General features: G+C 37.9%; 1 protein-coding gene across 1 annotated transcript in view; it reads right to left on the minus strand.

Annotated features, from left to right (window-relative positions):
• Positions 1-447: 447 nt before the first annotated feature.
• Positions 448-15,872, minus strand: part of ppargc1b.S (peroxisome proliferator-activated receptor gamma, coactivator 1 beta S homeolog) — an 80,820-nt gene continuing 65,395 nt past the window's right edge. The window contains exons 6-12 of the mRNA XM_018256128.2: positions 15,336-15,366; positions 14,218-14,282; positions 6,647-7,349; positions 4,881-4,956; positions 2,289-2,407; positions 1,879-2,033; positions 448-702 (exon numbers count right to left, since the gene is read on the minus strand). Coding sequence (XP_018111617.1) covers positions 599-702; positions 1,879-2,033; positions 2,289-2,407; positions 4,881-4,956; positions 6,647-7,349; positions 14,218-14,282; positions 15,336-15,366 — 1,253 coding nt within the window. The 3' untranslated portion in view covers positions 448-598. The remainder of the gene's footprint in view (positions 703-1,878; positions 2,034-2,288; positions 2,408-4,880; positions 4,957-6,646; positions 7,350-14,217; positions 14,283-15,335; positions 15,367-15,872) is intronic.

Raw genomic sequence — 15,872 nt, forward strand, 5'->3', positions numbered from 1 at the left:
ATAACTAGTTACAACGTCCTATGGTCTTGCAGATTTACAGTTCTGCCCAGTAATGGTTCATGGCTATTCCTGTATGAGGATTAATTCTTGATCTTTTGCAAACACCCCACTACAGTGCATAGTTCGAAATGAAGCATACATCGATCTGAAATACAGTACATGTGAACCATAAATACATTGGCTTTTGTTCAAGAATATACATCTTTCTCCTATTAAAATTAGTTAGTAATTTAGACTCTAGTCACAAATGACATTGCATTTTTTTGTATGTTTTTTTTTTTTTTTTAACACGCACGACAGACAAAATATTATGGAGAACGCAGCTGCAATTACAACAGGAAAGGGAAAGAGGCAAAGACATTTACGGACACACTCGGGAAACAAGTATACTAAACGGGGGCAGTGAGACAGCGACACCATGGAGAAAAAACCACATACAGAAGCAGCTTTGTTCAATGTAAACATCAATTTAAAGGATAAAGTCTTTTTGTTTCTGTATTCCATTCTTGTTTTTTTTTTTTCTCTCTTTAAAACGTAAACATAGGGGAAGTGCCTTGACTTGAGGTATTGAGGTGCTCCTCCTAATGGGTTAAGGCTGTCACCGATGCAAGCTTCTTTGTGCCTCTTTCAACAAGCTATCAAAATCCATTGACTCATATTTACTCTTTTTTACTGTCGACGAAGGCTCCACTGCATTTGAATCTGTACAAGATTTGGACAACAGTGTGTTAACTATGGCATGATTGTCTGTACCTCTAAAATAGAAAAAAAAACACACGTACAGGTATGGGACCTGTTATCCGGAATGCTTGGAACCTGGGTTTTTTTGGATAATGTACCTTTCTGTAATTCTTCACTTATTTAAACATAAAACAAACCCAATAGGCTGGCTTTGCTTCCAATGAGGATTAATTATATCTTAGTTGGGATCAAGTACAAGCTGCTGTTTTATTATTACAGAGAAAAGGAAATCATTTTTAAATATTTCAGTTATTTGGATAAAATGGAATCTATAGGAGACAGCCTTCCATTAATTCAGAGCTTTTGGATAATGGATCCCATACCTGTATCTATATAGCACAAACTATCTGCCTAAGACAGTTCAATACGTTTTTAGAATTGGTCTGCTTATTTATGTATTAATATTCTTTGAATACACGCTTCGGAAGGCTTTAGAAATCCAGTTGCTGAGGAACTACAATTCCCAGAATGATCACAGGCTGATTTGTCCTGGAGCTTTCAGTGCTTCTCATTGTAGAGGGTGCATGGAGCCAGGAAAAATATAGTAAGAAGATTAAGAGCCTCGAAAAGTGATTATTGTAGAGGAAAATAGAATTCACTTGGATATACGATAAGGCAAAAGGTTCTTGACATAGCTAGGGATGCACCGAATCCAGGATTCGGTTCGGGATTTGGCCAGGATTCGGCCTTTTTCAGCAGGATTCTGATTCAGCCGAATCCTTCTGCTCGGCCGAACCGAATCCGGATCCTAATTGCATATGCCAATTAGGGGCGGGAAGTAAAAATGTTTTCCCCTTTCCACCCCTAATTTTCATATGCAAATTAGGGTTCGGATTTGGTTCGGTATTCGGCCGAATCTTTTTCGTGAAGGATTTGGGGGTTCGGTCGAATCCAAAATAGTGGATTCGTTGCATCCCTAGACATAGCAGGGCATAGAACTGACACTGGTTCTAATTAATAAGTGTGTGGGTATAACAGTAGTGAAAAACAATTGAACGTGTGTGGTTGTAGTTAGTGAATTCTTTTGCATTCTTGAAGCTAATAAAATTGTGGTACAATACTTTTGCAGTCATTTCTAGTAAATGCCAATATGGTCACTAACAAATTGGACATACTGCATGTGGTCAATAGTTTTACCTAGATCAGTGTATTTGGTCCAAAAGAAATGCCGGAGTCCCCCATAGCTCAAGTGAAAGGGGGGCTCACTCCTCTTTCTCAGGGAAGCTCCTTTCTGTAAAGACAAGGCTGCATGCTCCGAACGTCGATAGGTGATGAAACCATATTTCTCTCCCCTAAGAAGGCAAAGGAGAAGGTTAATCCCTGGAAATGCTTGATCCCCAGTAGAAAATAAAACAAAGGCAACATTTTTTACACAGATATTTTCTATCTGAAGGGTATGCCATATTCATTCAGGAAATGAAGCTTTGTATATTTCTATTTATCATTTATTTCCTTACATCATTTTTAATGAGGGCTAGGGTAGCAGATACTAAGAGCAGGGTTTAGCTCAGAAAAGAACAACAAAAGAGCTTTAATGGTCGGCTTACCTGCTTTTGCTAAGGACACGACATTCAGTGATTTCTCCAAACACTTCAAACCTTCTCTTCAGCTCATTAGCACTAATGCTGTTGGAAAGGTTTCTGATGTAGATCATTCGCCCTTCACCCTACAAATTACACAGAACATGACTGCAGTCGCTCAAGTAGTAAGATGCCTGATACTTTACTAAAGATGTAGAAGTGGAATTTCCTTTAATCTTTCAATTTACATACATATATTTATAAATATTATATACACATGTAGGGATGTGAAAATTTAGACACCCTTACACATTATTGACAGACACATCCCTAGTAATATGGACGCCTAAGTGGGTCCTGATGGGGACCTTGTGCTTATGTAACCCCTGTAGTTCTCACAGTGTACACTAGATGGCACTGTGTGAGAGTATAAAGGTCTTGGAAACCATGAGGTCTGGGTCCATTACTTTAGCCCACACCCTGCAGGCTGGAAGGGAATGTGTAGTGGTCCCTAGGAGCGTTGGCCCTACTAAAGAGATTAGCAGTACTTGGTCATAGATCACTCTAGGAGTGATAGATAGCTTAGGTAGCTGAGCAGCTCAAAGCTCCAACGAGGAGACATTTGAGGGATTAAGATCCTGGGTACTAATAGCCCAGAAGTAGGGACAAAGTATTGAGACTAGGGATGATAGGAATTCCCCTAGCTGCCACTTAAAGAAATCCTGAAAACTGGTTGTAAATTCTACATAACTGCTACCTATGCTGACATGAACCCTTGCCTGTAGGGATCCAGCCCCATGCATGGTGCTGTGAGTATTTGCTTCCTTTATGCTATCTGTGATCTAAGCTCCATTGTGGATATGTGTGTATATATGTTAAATATATATATGGTTCTGGTTAAGCACTAAAGAACTACTGGCGCCCATTTATTGTGCGATTGCACCTGGTTACAGTTGCACTACACCCTGCCTCCACCCCGTTGCGAGGGCTTACCCCTGAGAGAGAGGGCCTCATTTTGTGGTATTACCCCACACTGAAAGTAGCTTAAACTGACCACAGTAAAGTCAGTTTATTATAGCGCTACAGACATTACATTTAAATCTTTATGCAGCACCCTTCCAGCTAAATCGAGGTTCTGAATTTCCCTCTAGAATATTAATACTACAATATGTCCATTTTTTCTAATAAAATATAGAAATGCTTCATTTATACAGGGTAGAATAACCAAAGGTTTTGGCAACAAGGGAAAGTTTTGTCTAATTTCTGGACAGCATAACTATTTGCAAATATAACTAATTTTAGTCTGTAAGGCTTTGGAGGCCACACAAAGAGTGAAGCTGCTATTGGTCCTTTAGGGCTAAAGAACACCAGTAACTGAGATTAAGGATTACGTGCTAGTAGTTACCCACTAACACTAGTGGGAAGTGCTGTGCCTGTGAGCAGTTTCTATCCCACCATCATCCTTGTATGTGCTTTCAGGAAATCACTAGCCAGACACTCTGTGTGATGCTTCCCATTGCACTTAAAGAATTAATGCATTTTGAACACTGCTTTGGAAAAAACAATGGTGCATTGCTGCATTTTTCATAAAGTATATAAAAAAAAAAATCCCCAAATCTGTAGTTTCGACAAATCTTGGGAGTGTGCACATAGAATATGTATATTACAATACATTTTTATATTATAGAAATTCAAATGATAGAAATGTTTATATTATATGCAGTTCTGCATTATGCCAGTGGCATTAAGTCTGTAAGAAAAAGACTATTCTACATTTAATGAAATATAAATCATGTATTAAGGATCTGAGGGAGTTACAAGGCTCTCTTTATTGCAATTCAAATACGTGGCTAGTAGCGTTGCCATTTTAAAACACATTCTAGCCCATTTAAATGAGTGTCACCCTGGCGGAGAACTACAAGTGCCTTGAAAATACAATATTCTGAAAACACACACTCGCTATAATGTGCACTTTCAGATAAAAATGCAATAAAATGGAACTGAATATGAAATGTATAATGTATGTAATTCTACGGATACAGACAGCTCGCACAGCTACAGACACTGAGATTAAAATTAGGAAATGCAAAAACCATGGTTTGCTCACCTAAGAGGTGTCATATGCTGCAGTATTTATGGTGTTAGTACAGTAGTTGGACTGAGATGATATCTGACTTGTTGAAGAATGGACAGAGAGCATATGAGGTGCCACGTGCAATATGGCCATCTCTCTATTGTTCTGATTGCTTTGCAGAGCACACAAATGATCAGAAAAAGAAGTGAAGAGGAGCTATGGCTCCTCTTTACTTCCGCATCTGCCAATTCACTATGCACTGGCTGGCATGGTGCATTGGCAAATTAAATTTTCATACTTGCCCAGGCCATCCAGTATCCACATTACACGGCTATCATCCAGCAGATAAGATTTTATGTATGCATGCATGTATGTATGTATGTATGTATGTATGCATGTATGTATGTATGTATGGCCTGTTTAACACCTGCCAAAATTTGATAGTATGACAGAAGTTGCACTGAACAAAGCTCAGAGATGCGCCTTCTGCTGGTGCTTCATCAACAGAATTCTAAATGCACAGAAGCTCATGGGACAAGACTTACAACTGCCTTTTCTCTTTTCCTTTGAATCTGCCTTTGGCTCGGCTGCCGGCTGCCTTGGCATTCATCTCTCTCATGCCTGTGTAAGAAAAGATCATTTTCAAATTGATTAAAAAACATTTTTTTTTTGGAAGTTAACTGCCCAAAACCATATGCACGTTGCTATTGTTGCCATTCATTTCAGGCTGACCCTGTTCTTTCTATTCCAATGGAAACTAAAATGAGAACGGACATCCCGCTGTGCAGATTTCTAAGAACATTTTATCCTGAATGTAGGAAACAGTATAGTCTGCCTTTCCATTTCTTTATACTAGACTGAATCGCAAATATTTGCCTGTAAAGCACATTAAGGATATTACCCAGAGAACAAGCAAGGCAGTGGGAACATTTACAGCCATTTGCTTTCGGTGTGCAAAGACAAGTCTGCAAATCAATATGGGTTATCGTAACTAAACCTCAACATTTAGTTGTCAAAAAAGGATCATAAGCAACTCAAATCATTGTCAAATCAAAGTTCTGCATTGCTTGAAATATATTTATACATTTACACTGACTCCTGTGAGGCTTTCAATTACTATGAATAAAAACCCAAGCAAAGCCACATGGTCAATACATTCATTGGTCCATAGAAAATCAACAAGATTTCCTTGATACAGGCAAGTTGTATGTATGGAATCATCTCAAGTATTAAAATGTTGTAATCAACTATTCATAGAAATAAAAGAAAAAGTGCATAGCAGGGGGTGTTGTTCCTCCTGCCTGGGAAAAAGTCCTAAGGCCCCAGATAAAGGGTTGGGTGTGTATGTATGGGTGAGAGGAAATGACTTTCATTAAGGTAGGCACACAGTATAAAATGGGAGAATCATAGGCTGTCAGATTAGCCCTTTTTGGACTCTAGCCAGTGGATCAGAGGTACAGGAGGCATCAAGAAGAGGAAAGGAAAGTCTGAAAGTAAGGGAGAACCTCAGTGGTAGATACAGAGAAGGAACCATGTGAACCTGAGAAATGTTATGTCTTGTTATGTTTTAAGGATAATGTTCCTTTAAAGCATGTCGCCTACAGCCTAGCCTTCTATACTTGTATTGAATTTTCATTAAGGGTGTGTATCTTGTAATTCAAAACGGTTAAATATAAAACAATATTACACAGCCAAAGTAATGTTTAAGGATAAAAAAAAGAACTATCTGGTGCTGACAAAGGTCCTCTTCTACATAAAGTCTCTAGTATTCTCTTCTGAGAGTAAATCATCTGAAAAGCAATGTTTGTCACTGACCTATACACTCACTTTCTGGCCTACCTTTATGCATGACCATTACCAGATAAGCAGAAGTCCAGTTGTTTGGGAATTATCTGTGCACTGTCTAATTTTTTACCTTGCAAAGACCAAACATGCAGCAGCTTCAATTTTACTATTTGCCCTGTTTAGCTTAAAGGGATCCTGTCATCAGAAAACATGTTTTTTTTCAAAACGCATCAGTTAATAGTGCTACTCCAACAGACTTCTGCATTGAAATCCATTTCTCAAAGGAGCAAACAGATTTTTTTATATTCAATTTTGAAATCTGACATGGGGCTAGACATTTTGTCAATTTCCCAGCTGCCCCTGGTCATGTGAATTTTTTTTTTCCCATGACAGTATCCCTTTAAGTAATAAGAACAAACCAATAAGCAAAAAGTATGTTCAGCACAAGCCATATTTACTGAACTTGTGTTGAACAAGAGGTTATACTGTCCTCTTTTAGTTCTATTACCAGTCCAACAAAACCTACCTGAAAACCCTTGGTCTGTCTCTTGAAGTGTGGTAGAAGGAACGAGGGCTCGCCCGTTTTAGAGGATAGCACTGACGATTGGGTTTGGAAGAGGAATCCCTCTCTAAACATATTTTGCTTCTAAGAGGAGAAAAGCAAACATCGTCCTCTACAGGTGAGCTGCATTCACTGCCACTGTCATCAAAGACAGAGTCATATTCGGGGCTGTTGAACAGTGCGTTACTCTCATCTTTGAGGTTGTGATCAGGAAAACCAAAGTGCTTTGTGAGGCTTGCTCGGATTTCGTGGTCTTTTAACAGTTTGCTGTCCCCTTTGAGAGTCCCTTCTTTGTTTTTCCCTGCGCTCTGCTGCTGCACTGGAAGAAACGTTTGCTTGGGCTTTGTCTCCACACAACTCGGCAGATCTAAAGACCTGATTATTTTCCTTTGAAAAGTAGTTTCAACTTTCCTGACCTGGCAATAATCATGGTCGCCAAAAGACCTGGAAAATGGCCTTTTTGTGCCCTGTGATTCAGCTTGAGCAGGAGGGCCGGCAGTTCGACTTAAATAAGCAAATAGCTCAGTCCTCTCTGGATGTTTCTTTGCTGTTTTTTTGTTTATCGCCCGATGTTGTTCGGTCACCTGCATTTTGCAGTGCGAAGGTTCCGGCTTGTACAGATCCTCTTCTGTGGGCTTGTATGGTGGGGTGGTGGGTGGAGTCAGGCCTTGCAAAAGAAAAACATCTGGTCAACCAACCAACCAACTTAAAGTGTATATGTAGCCCTGTTTACAAGTAGTGTATGCATTTATTTTATTGTTCTATAAATGCTCAGTAAAGCATATATGAATAGAAAGTCTTAGAAATATTTATGTTTGTTTACTGATGTGTGGAAGCTGCCATTAAGAACATTAATATACATTGTAAATATAAAAATATCTGGAACGGTCCAATTCCTAAGACGGACGAATGGCTAGTGTCAGAGGGTTGATAGTTGTCACCCCCACCCTCTATGACGCCATAACGCTATATGGCCCAAGGCAGGATGGACTAATGGTCTACTGTGGACAATGGTCACTCATATAGCTTATACTAGGCCATACAAACAAAAGATCATCACTCTGTTTCTTAAATTCCAGAGTATCAGCATAACGCCAGTCTGTCTGGTGTGGCCCCCTCCTGCAGACGTGCTGCTCGAATAACTTGAAATCCCACAATGGCCTTGGTTAGCCATAGCTGATTGCGAGGCTGTGGACCGTTGGAGCTAGGCACAGTATGTTACAACATTCCTTTGATAACATGTAAGACTAAGTAAATCATTTAGACATTAATTGTACAAGGAGGAGACAGACTATGTATGGTATTTCCGTGAAACCCTTGTCACACTTATTGTAAAAGCCTTCTGAAAGCTATATAATGCCTGGACCAAGAGGTGGGTCTTTGGTAAGTCCTTGGCTGACATTCTGTGTGTTACTCCAACAGCTTACCCAGACAAAACTGTTATGTTGTATTATGTAAGAATAAATTGCCTGACTATTACTAAAGGTTTTCCTTTACTGAGTTTTGTCTTACACGAGGTCAAAATGGTACTACAAAAAATACCATCATATGGTGACCCGACGACTGTGATCCGGTTTTTTCCAGTCATTTTTTTCAGGCAATGGAGGGCTCCAGGCTGTCTTACTGGAGTGTACCTGAGGACCTTTGTTCTCGGATGTCTGTAGATACCCGTGGATATTTTCTTTTCCAGGATGGTTTCCCCGTAAAGCTTTACTTTAACGGATGATGGATACACGCGCGTAAGTACCCCCCTGGGTGGGGTATATATGTTTTTTCTAACTTCTTCTTTTTGCCTATTGTTTTGTTAATTGTTGTGTTAATCAGCTGAAATTATCTGCCATTCATGATAGGAATCCGCAGTTTCCTTTCTGTTTTTGTATTTTGTACGTCTCTTATTCCTTATCATGAAGTGTAGTCTAAAACATCTTGAAATAGAAATTACACGTGTACTGTATGTTGTTTGATGAATGCAAAAGGATCCATGAATGTTGAATGTTTACCTAGCAGGCCAGAAATACGGAAAACTAGGTTTTCTGAAGGAAATTCTGTAGAGTGTGAAGTGTGAATCACTTTCCTGTCCGTTTGAATTGTCAGATGAAAAACGAGAGTCATACAAACATTTAGGTGTTGTCTGCAACTTCAAACCTATTTTCTCCCTTTCCCCTCAATTGTAAGCCTGTTCTAAATTACAGAGAAAGGTATAACATCATTTTTTCCTGCAGGTGACTCCAGTTTATATGTATGTTTGTTTGCCCTGTTTGTTTTATAAACCAATGTTAATAGCTCGCTGCTAAGCTTTTTTGCATCCTACAGGTCTGTTAGAGCATATTGTGAATGTATTACTTGTGTGTATGTTAGAAAGAAAAGGACTTGACTTGACTTGACTTGACGGTTATATGACTTTGATGTGTCTGTAATGAATATGTTTACCTTACTGTTTTTGGTTCTCTTTAATGTTTATATGTTTTCATAGGTACCTCTTGTAATATAATATTTGTTCTATGTGTCTGTCATTAAAATATTGTCATTTTGTCTTTGACTATCATGTCTCTATTCTTATCTTATCCTAACATTGTCTTCTTTGTTATTATTCTCATAGTAACATTAGTTCTCTTGTGTATTTCTGTTTGTGAATGGGTTACTCGTGAATAAGGTTAATTCACTCCACTTGTCTTTCTATTTTAACATAAATATTAGTGTTGTCTCTTTAAATGTTCTCTGTTGAAGTTTTTTGTCTCAAACAAACCTTATTTCTCTTTTTTATCTTTATGTGTCAGATTGATAACTCTTTTCTAAGTGTATTATGTTTTACTTGTGATCTGAAAGAAAAAAACATGTTCCATCAGTTTAGAATATCTAACAATCCTCCTAGATATGCTAGTTGAGTGCCCAAAACATTTTAAGTTTCAAAGCCTTTGTTAAGTGTCACAGCTGAGGGGACAAGACTGCGTTTTCCTGGCCAGAAGGCGATAGTTTTCTTCCCTCACAACTTGACATTCTACTGTGACAGATAAAGGATATGTGAAAGAGTAAATATTTTACTATACAAATTGCATGCCATTAGATTTAGCAGGCTTTTGCCAACAATAGAAAGTGATATTTCTCACATATACTTCAGCTGAGACATTACACCTTTTCTCTGCTCCTTGCTCAGCAAACTTAGATCCAGTCCTTTATATGGATACTAAGGAGCAATTAAATGCTATTTTGAATGTGCCTATTGGCAATTTTAGAGTGATACAGGGTTACACAGTCTCAGAACTTTTTGTTTCACAGACGGTGCAGCCCCAGTAATGAAGATTCTTATTGAGCTAATGGTTCAGAATGTTTTAAGCTTATTAACAGTAGTACTTCCCCTGAATCTTCTGAAGACAAATGTCCTGACGACCAAATAAATCATGGTCAGTTGTTTCACACTGAAGTACTTAATGGTGCATTAGATTTACAGCACCCTTTAAGAGGAAATCTAGTTCATAGTCTAATTAATAACAAGAAGGATTCTATTTGCTGGTACTGTCATAAAAACTACACTTCCCAGAATCCTCCGTTGCACAATGTTTCAGATGCTTAACTTCTCTCACTGTTTTGTAACTTCTTTTTTTGTCAGGCAGCTGGCTCAGGAACGTTTAACCACAGCAAATATTTTTAACTTTACTGTTTTATACTCATCTGTATTTTTTGTCTCTCCTGCATCTGGATCTTTTTCACCCACATGAAGGTAAACTTGATGCAGTTTGGATCCATACCCGATTCACTCATTGGTACAGGTTAAATTCCTTTCATTATTCTCTAGACAGATGTGAATCTATTATTTCATATTATTGTACTGCATTTGCAGTACAACAAGAGAGGAGTATTATACTGTGGGTTATGTTGTTGTTACTATTTTTTCTAATTAAATAAGTTTCAGTTAATAAAAATGCAGCTTATGTGCTTGTGCCGCTGCTACAGAAAACTTCTCCCGTAATCTTTGCACTTGTGTATCTTGCATCACACGTCTGCAAGTGTAAGAAAATGCAGAAGTGACTTCGATTTATTGTTGATTTTGTCTGATAACCAGTAATTTCACTACCAAATTTGTAGAAATAAATTATGCTACTAAAATGGGTCTATGTCATTCTCATTTAGGCTAAAAATATAAATATATATATAAATATATATAAAGGTACAATAGAGAACTTGTTAAATGTTTTTCCTGGTTATGATTAATCAATATTATTTTGTTATAAGAAGGAAACAGTACAGGTTGTATTTGATAGTTTACATAATTAAATTTTCGATTCTGTTACAAATTTGCAAATTACACTGATATTAAGTGGAATTGTGTCTTTGTACCATCCCACTTCCAACAACACAATTACTGGCAGCATTTGGTTGGATTTATTCCCAGCTGTCCTGTCAATTCTCTGCAACAATCCTATCAGGTGTTGTGGACTTCCTCCATTTGAATTAACCACAAGAAAACAAACGTCCTTCACTCATATCATACATGTACAACCACTTCTCATTACTGACAGTTCATACAGTAGTTTCATTAGAGTTCTTTAGCTAGTACATTAGATAAGTCAGTATTACCAGAACACCAGATATTGTCACATTGTCTCTTTGTTTCCAGGTTGGTGATCTGAGCAAAATTCCATCAGTAGCTGTTGAGATTATTCCAATCCATTCCAAATAGAACATCTATCATTGATCCCACCACTCATTGAAAGAAACTCTACATACATACAAAGAGTCATTTCAAAGTTTGCCATTCGTATCTGTGATGCCTTTACATTTTTGCCTATCCTAACATCGAATCCATGGACTGATTATGAACTCTTAGGAACTGTACAGAGACTGCTGCATTGACTGAATACAAGTGACTGTTGAATATTTCTTCATATGTCTATTCACAGCCATGATGTCTCTCTGATTGGACTTTCCCCTATAATGAACTGATGGACTGATATTGAAATGAGTTAAATTTAAGTTTGAGATTCATACAGTATTGAATGTGATATAGTTAAATTGTGTACAATTTATAAGAACAATGGGAATGTGATAATGTAACATTTTCTCTATATGTTTAATTTTAGATTAGTTATGAAAACAACAAAGGTAAAATTGTATCTGTTTAAAAAGGTTTTAGAAGGAAAGTTTCCTGTAATTACTCATTATTGTATTATTGCCCCAGGTCCTCAGCTCTATATGTAGCTGGTTGTGTGTAAACAGCACTGACATAGAAAAAAAAAATGATAGACCCCATTATAATAGAACTCTGTCATGTGCTAATGTTAGTTTTGAGTAGAGTCTAGATTCCAAGACTAGTCCCGCCCATAATGTTAAATCTATAAAAAAAAAAAAATAGAGTAACTGACCAAAATAGTATGATTTTAGATTAGCATGTGTTTTGATAGGAAAAAGAAGGTTGTACTCATATTGTTTCTGAAATGTTTGCTGAATGTCATATAGTCAAAGTTTTAGAGCTGCAACAATAAGTGTAATGTTTTTATAGAACAGTTCAGTTATTCCAAATGATTAGGTAAAATTTTATAGCTGGTTAAACAACTCTATTGGAAGTTTCATTAAGTCTATCCATGTCATCCTAGCATTAATACTTGGTCTATATTTCTCTGTTAGAATTTGTGCTATAAGTACCTTTCAACTTCTGCTTTCATTTGATTTACATCTATAAGATAAAACTTTTCTCAGCCTTATAGGGGAGGTTTGACAAGAAAAAGAAAAACAGCTCAGAGATAAGTTCTCTGAAAGTTATAGCTCAGATACAGACAAGCAGGCTGTCCCCAGCCCCACAGCTAAACTCTACCCCGCCCGTACAATACAAAGTAGAGAAAAGGGGGGCGACGGGGGATGCTGCAGAAGTGCGTCTGACTAAAAACACACAGATTAACTCATAAGGCATACATAGAGCCGTCAGCCTCCCCACTCTATGATGAGTTGTTTTCCGTAATAGCTAAGAGAAAGAGAGAGGCAGCAAAAGAGGTAAAAGGTCAAGTATGTGCCCTAGAAAGTCAAAGTGCCTAAGAATCAAAGGAAGCTAGAAAGCAAAGAGAGGAACAAGAAAAGTTGATAGTAGAATGGTTGAGTTAGATAATAGAGAAAAGAAAAAGTTTGAATTTAGCATTTTTAGCCTCATTTCAGTATTTTTCATTTTTAGCTTCATTTTAGTATTTTTTCATTTTTATTAATCTTCATTTTTACATTTTTATCTTACTCAGGATGATTATTACTGTGTCTCATTATCTCTATGCAATGATTTCCTTTTATTATCTCTCTGTAATGCTTTATTTTGCTTTATTTTGAAACCTAACTTCACTATAATCATATATTTGCTTAAATCTTAGACTACATGTTATATTCAGACAGCTCTTGCTTCATTGTGCGGCTCCAGCGGTTCGTAGTCACGTTAGTTCCTCAAAAACAGGAAATACCTCTAGCCCTCTAGCTCCCTGTTTTCTTTGTTTTCATTAATTTCAGCTTTTCAGCTGCACTTCTGTATTGGTGCTGCCACAACAGTTGAACTGTAACTCACAGTAGTGCACACCACTGTCCCATTTATAATAGACCTCCCTTGTTCCTGGGGGTCCTCTCAGCACTCTTACTGTGCCTGTAATTACTAATGTGAAACATATTTTTAAATGTTTCAAGAGAGGTAATGTAAATATAAAAATATCTGGAACGGTCCAATTCCTAAGACGGACGAATGGCTAGTGTCAGAGGGTTGATAGTTGTCACCCCCACCCTCTATGACGCCATAACGCTATATGGCCCAAGGCAGGATGGACTAATGGTCTACTGTGGACAATGGTCACTCATATAGCTTATACTAGGCCATACAAACAAAAGATCATCACTCTGTTTCTTAAATTCCAGAGTATCAGCATAACGCCAGTCTGTCTGGTGTGGCCCCCTCCTGCAGACGTGCTGCTCGAATAACTTGAAATCCCACAATGGCCTTGGTTAGCCATAGCTGATTGCGAGGCTGTGGACCGTTGGAGCTAGGCACAGTATGTTACAACATTCCTTTGATAACATGTAAGACTAAGTAAATCATTTAGACATTAATTGTACAAGGAGGAGACAGACTATGTATGGTATTTCCGTGAAACCCTTGTCACACTTATTGTAAAAGCCTTCTGAAAGCTATATAATGCCTGGACCAAGAGGTGGGTCTTTGGTAAGTCCTTGGCTGACATTCTGTGTGTTACTCCAACAGCTTACCCAGACAAAACTGTTATGTTGTATTATGTAAGAATAAATTGCCTGACTATTACTAAAGGTTTTCCTTTACTGAGTTTTGTCTTACACGAGGTCAAAATGGTACTACAAAAAATACCATCAACATTTAAAAGAATACAAATAAAAGATGACACAGAAAGGCCCTTGCAACATCGACACATAATTTGATGGCCTGCTTATTAAAAGTAGACATTTTGCTCGGAACATGCAATCTCCCCACTTACACAATCTATTAATAAGTAGGCGAAGTCTGTACCCTAGTAAATGCCACTCAAACGATGGAGATAAATTACCTGCAGTGCCGCAGAGCTCTACTGTAAGAGCTTGCTCAAAATTCCTACTCTCGAATGCCGAATCACTGCAAAGATAACAGTAACATAACCATGGTAAATGTGTTAGCATCTGAAAGTGTAGCAATGTTCAGGCACAGCACATTAGGGGGGTAAACAATCCAACTGCAATAAGACACAAGGGTGCAGCCCACAAGATGTCAGCCTCATAGTCTTTAGTAAGTGCTTTAGTTCACACGGAGTACTTTCTAAAAGGTAGCAAGTACAAGCCGTTCCCTCAGGACTCTGTGTTCTCTCACTGCCATAAGCTGATGGATATGCAGCAGAAGATGGCAACAGGCAAATGCCTGATGCAGTAAAAACGACTGATGCAGTAAATATCTTCCTCTCTAAATAACTTGCGCCAACACAGCTATTCGTGTTGCAGATTTCATTGATAAAGGCATCTTTGTCTGGTCTGCTGCAGTTAGAATAAAGAAAGCAGATGTCTTATTGGATTTATTACTGCATAACCTCCAAAGACTCAAAACTCTCCTTTTGCCCATATGTTGATTATAATAAGAAAAAAGTACTCTGGGTGCCAAGCAGCTGTGTCAGTGCCTGCAGCAGGGTCTAAATGTGCTAAAATATGTAGGATCAGAATATCTAGCTAAAGGTCTAGCAAAATCATATTACAAGGAAAAAAAAACCAATTGGGAGCAGGCAATAAAAAAGGCAAACTTCCACCAGGCCGGTAGTTCGAAAAAAAGTTTATTGTGTCCACAGCCTTACGCGTTTCGTGTCATAATCATAGGACCTATGATTAAGTGTTTATGACACGAAACACGTAAGGCTGTGGACACAATAAACTTTCTTCACTTTGAACTACTGGCCTGGTGGAAGTTTGCCTTTTTTGAGTGCCGGCTCCCAATTGGTTTTCGGTTTGTCCACTCCCCGTGCTGAGGGCTCAGGGCAGTGCTCATGGGCCACTTCATTTACTTCTGACAACCCTAATACCACAGATGTATCATTGATACCAGGGGAAATAAAACATGCAGATGGAGCAAGCCTCCACTAATCACCATTGTGTAAAAAAATTATTATTATATATATTTATTTATTTTTTTGTAGGAAATTCTTACTTTCGGGATGGGAGAGGACAACTGGAATTATCTGTAAAGAGAAAGAGTAAATTCAGTAAATAATTAATTCATTTACAGCATAATATATAAATCTATCTAGAGCTATACATGCCATATCTATCCCAAATGCCAGCATGTTTTAAAAGCAAAAGTGATTATTTGGAGTCTCCAGATGTATTACCGGCTTTCTTCATCAGTGAACATTATGCATTTCTCCCACTGGGTGGCACTGAGGAATAATGTAATTAGCTGCCAGTGCAACACTGAGCATTACGTACTTTTTGCATAACTGAATATGAACTCAAATGCATCCAGGATATGTGTCAAGACTACATTTCTTATGTCCACCAGAAAATTTTGCATGCTGCACTTAGAATAAAAGGGTAAAAACACAGCCAAATGAAAAGCTTTGAATAAACACGCATGAGTATGCAATTGTTAATGCATTTCAAACGCATTAATCCCACACCTATGTTCAGAGAGTTAGTTAGTTGTCCACATCAGTCTCTAACCCAGTGGAGATTATACAGAACACAG

The sequence above is a fragment of the Xenopus laevis genome, chromosome 3S, assembly GCF_017654675.1.
Source record: "Xenopus laevis strain J_2021 chromosome 3S, Xenopus_laevis_v10.1, whole genome shotgun sequence".
In the NCBI taxonomy this organism is placed as follows: domain Eukaryota; kingdom Metazoa; phylum Chordata; class Amphibia; order Anura; family Pipidae; genus Xenopus; species Xenopus laevis.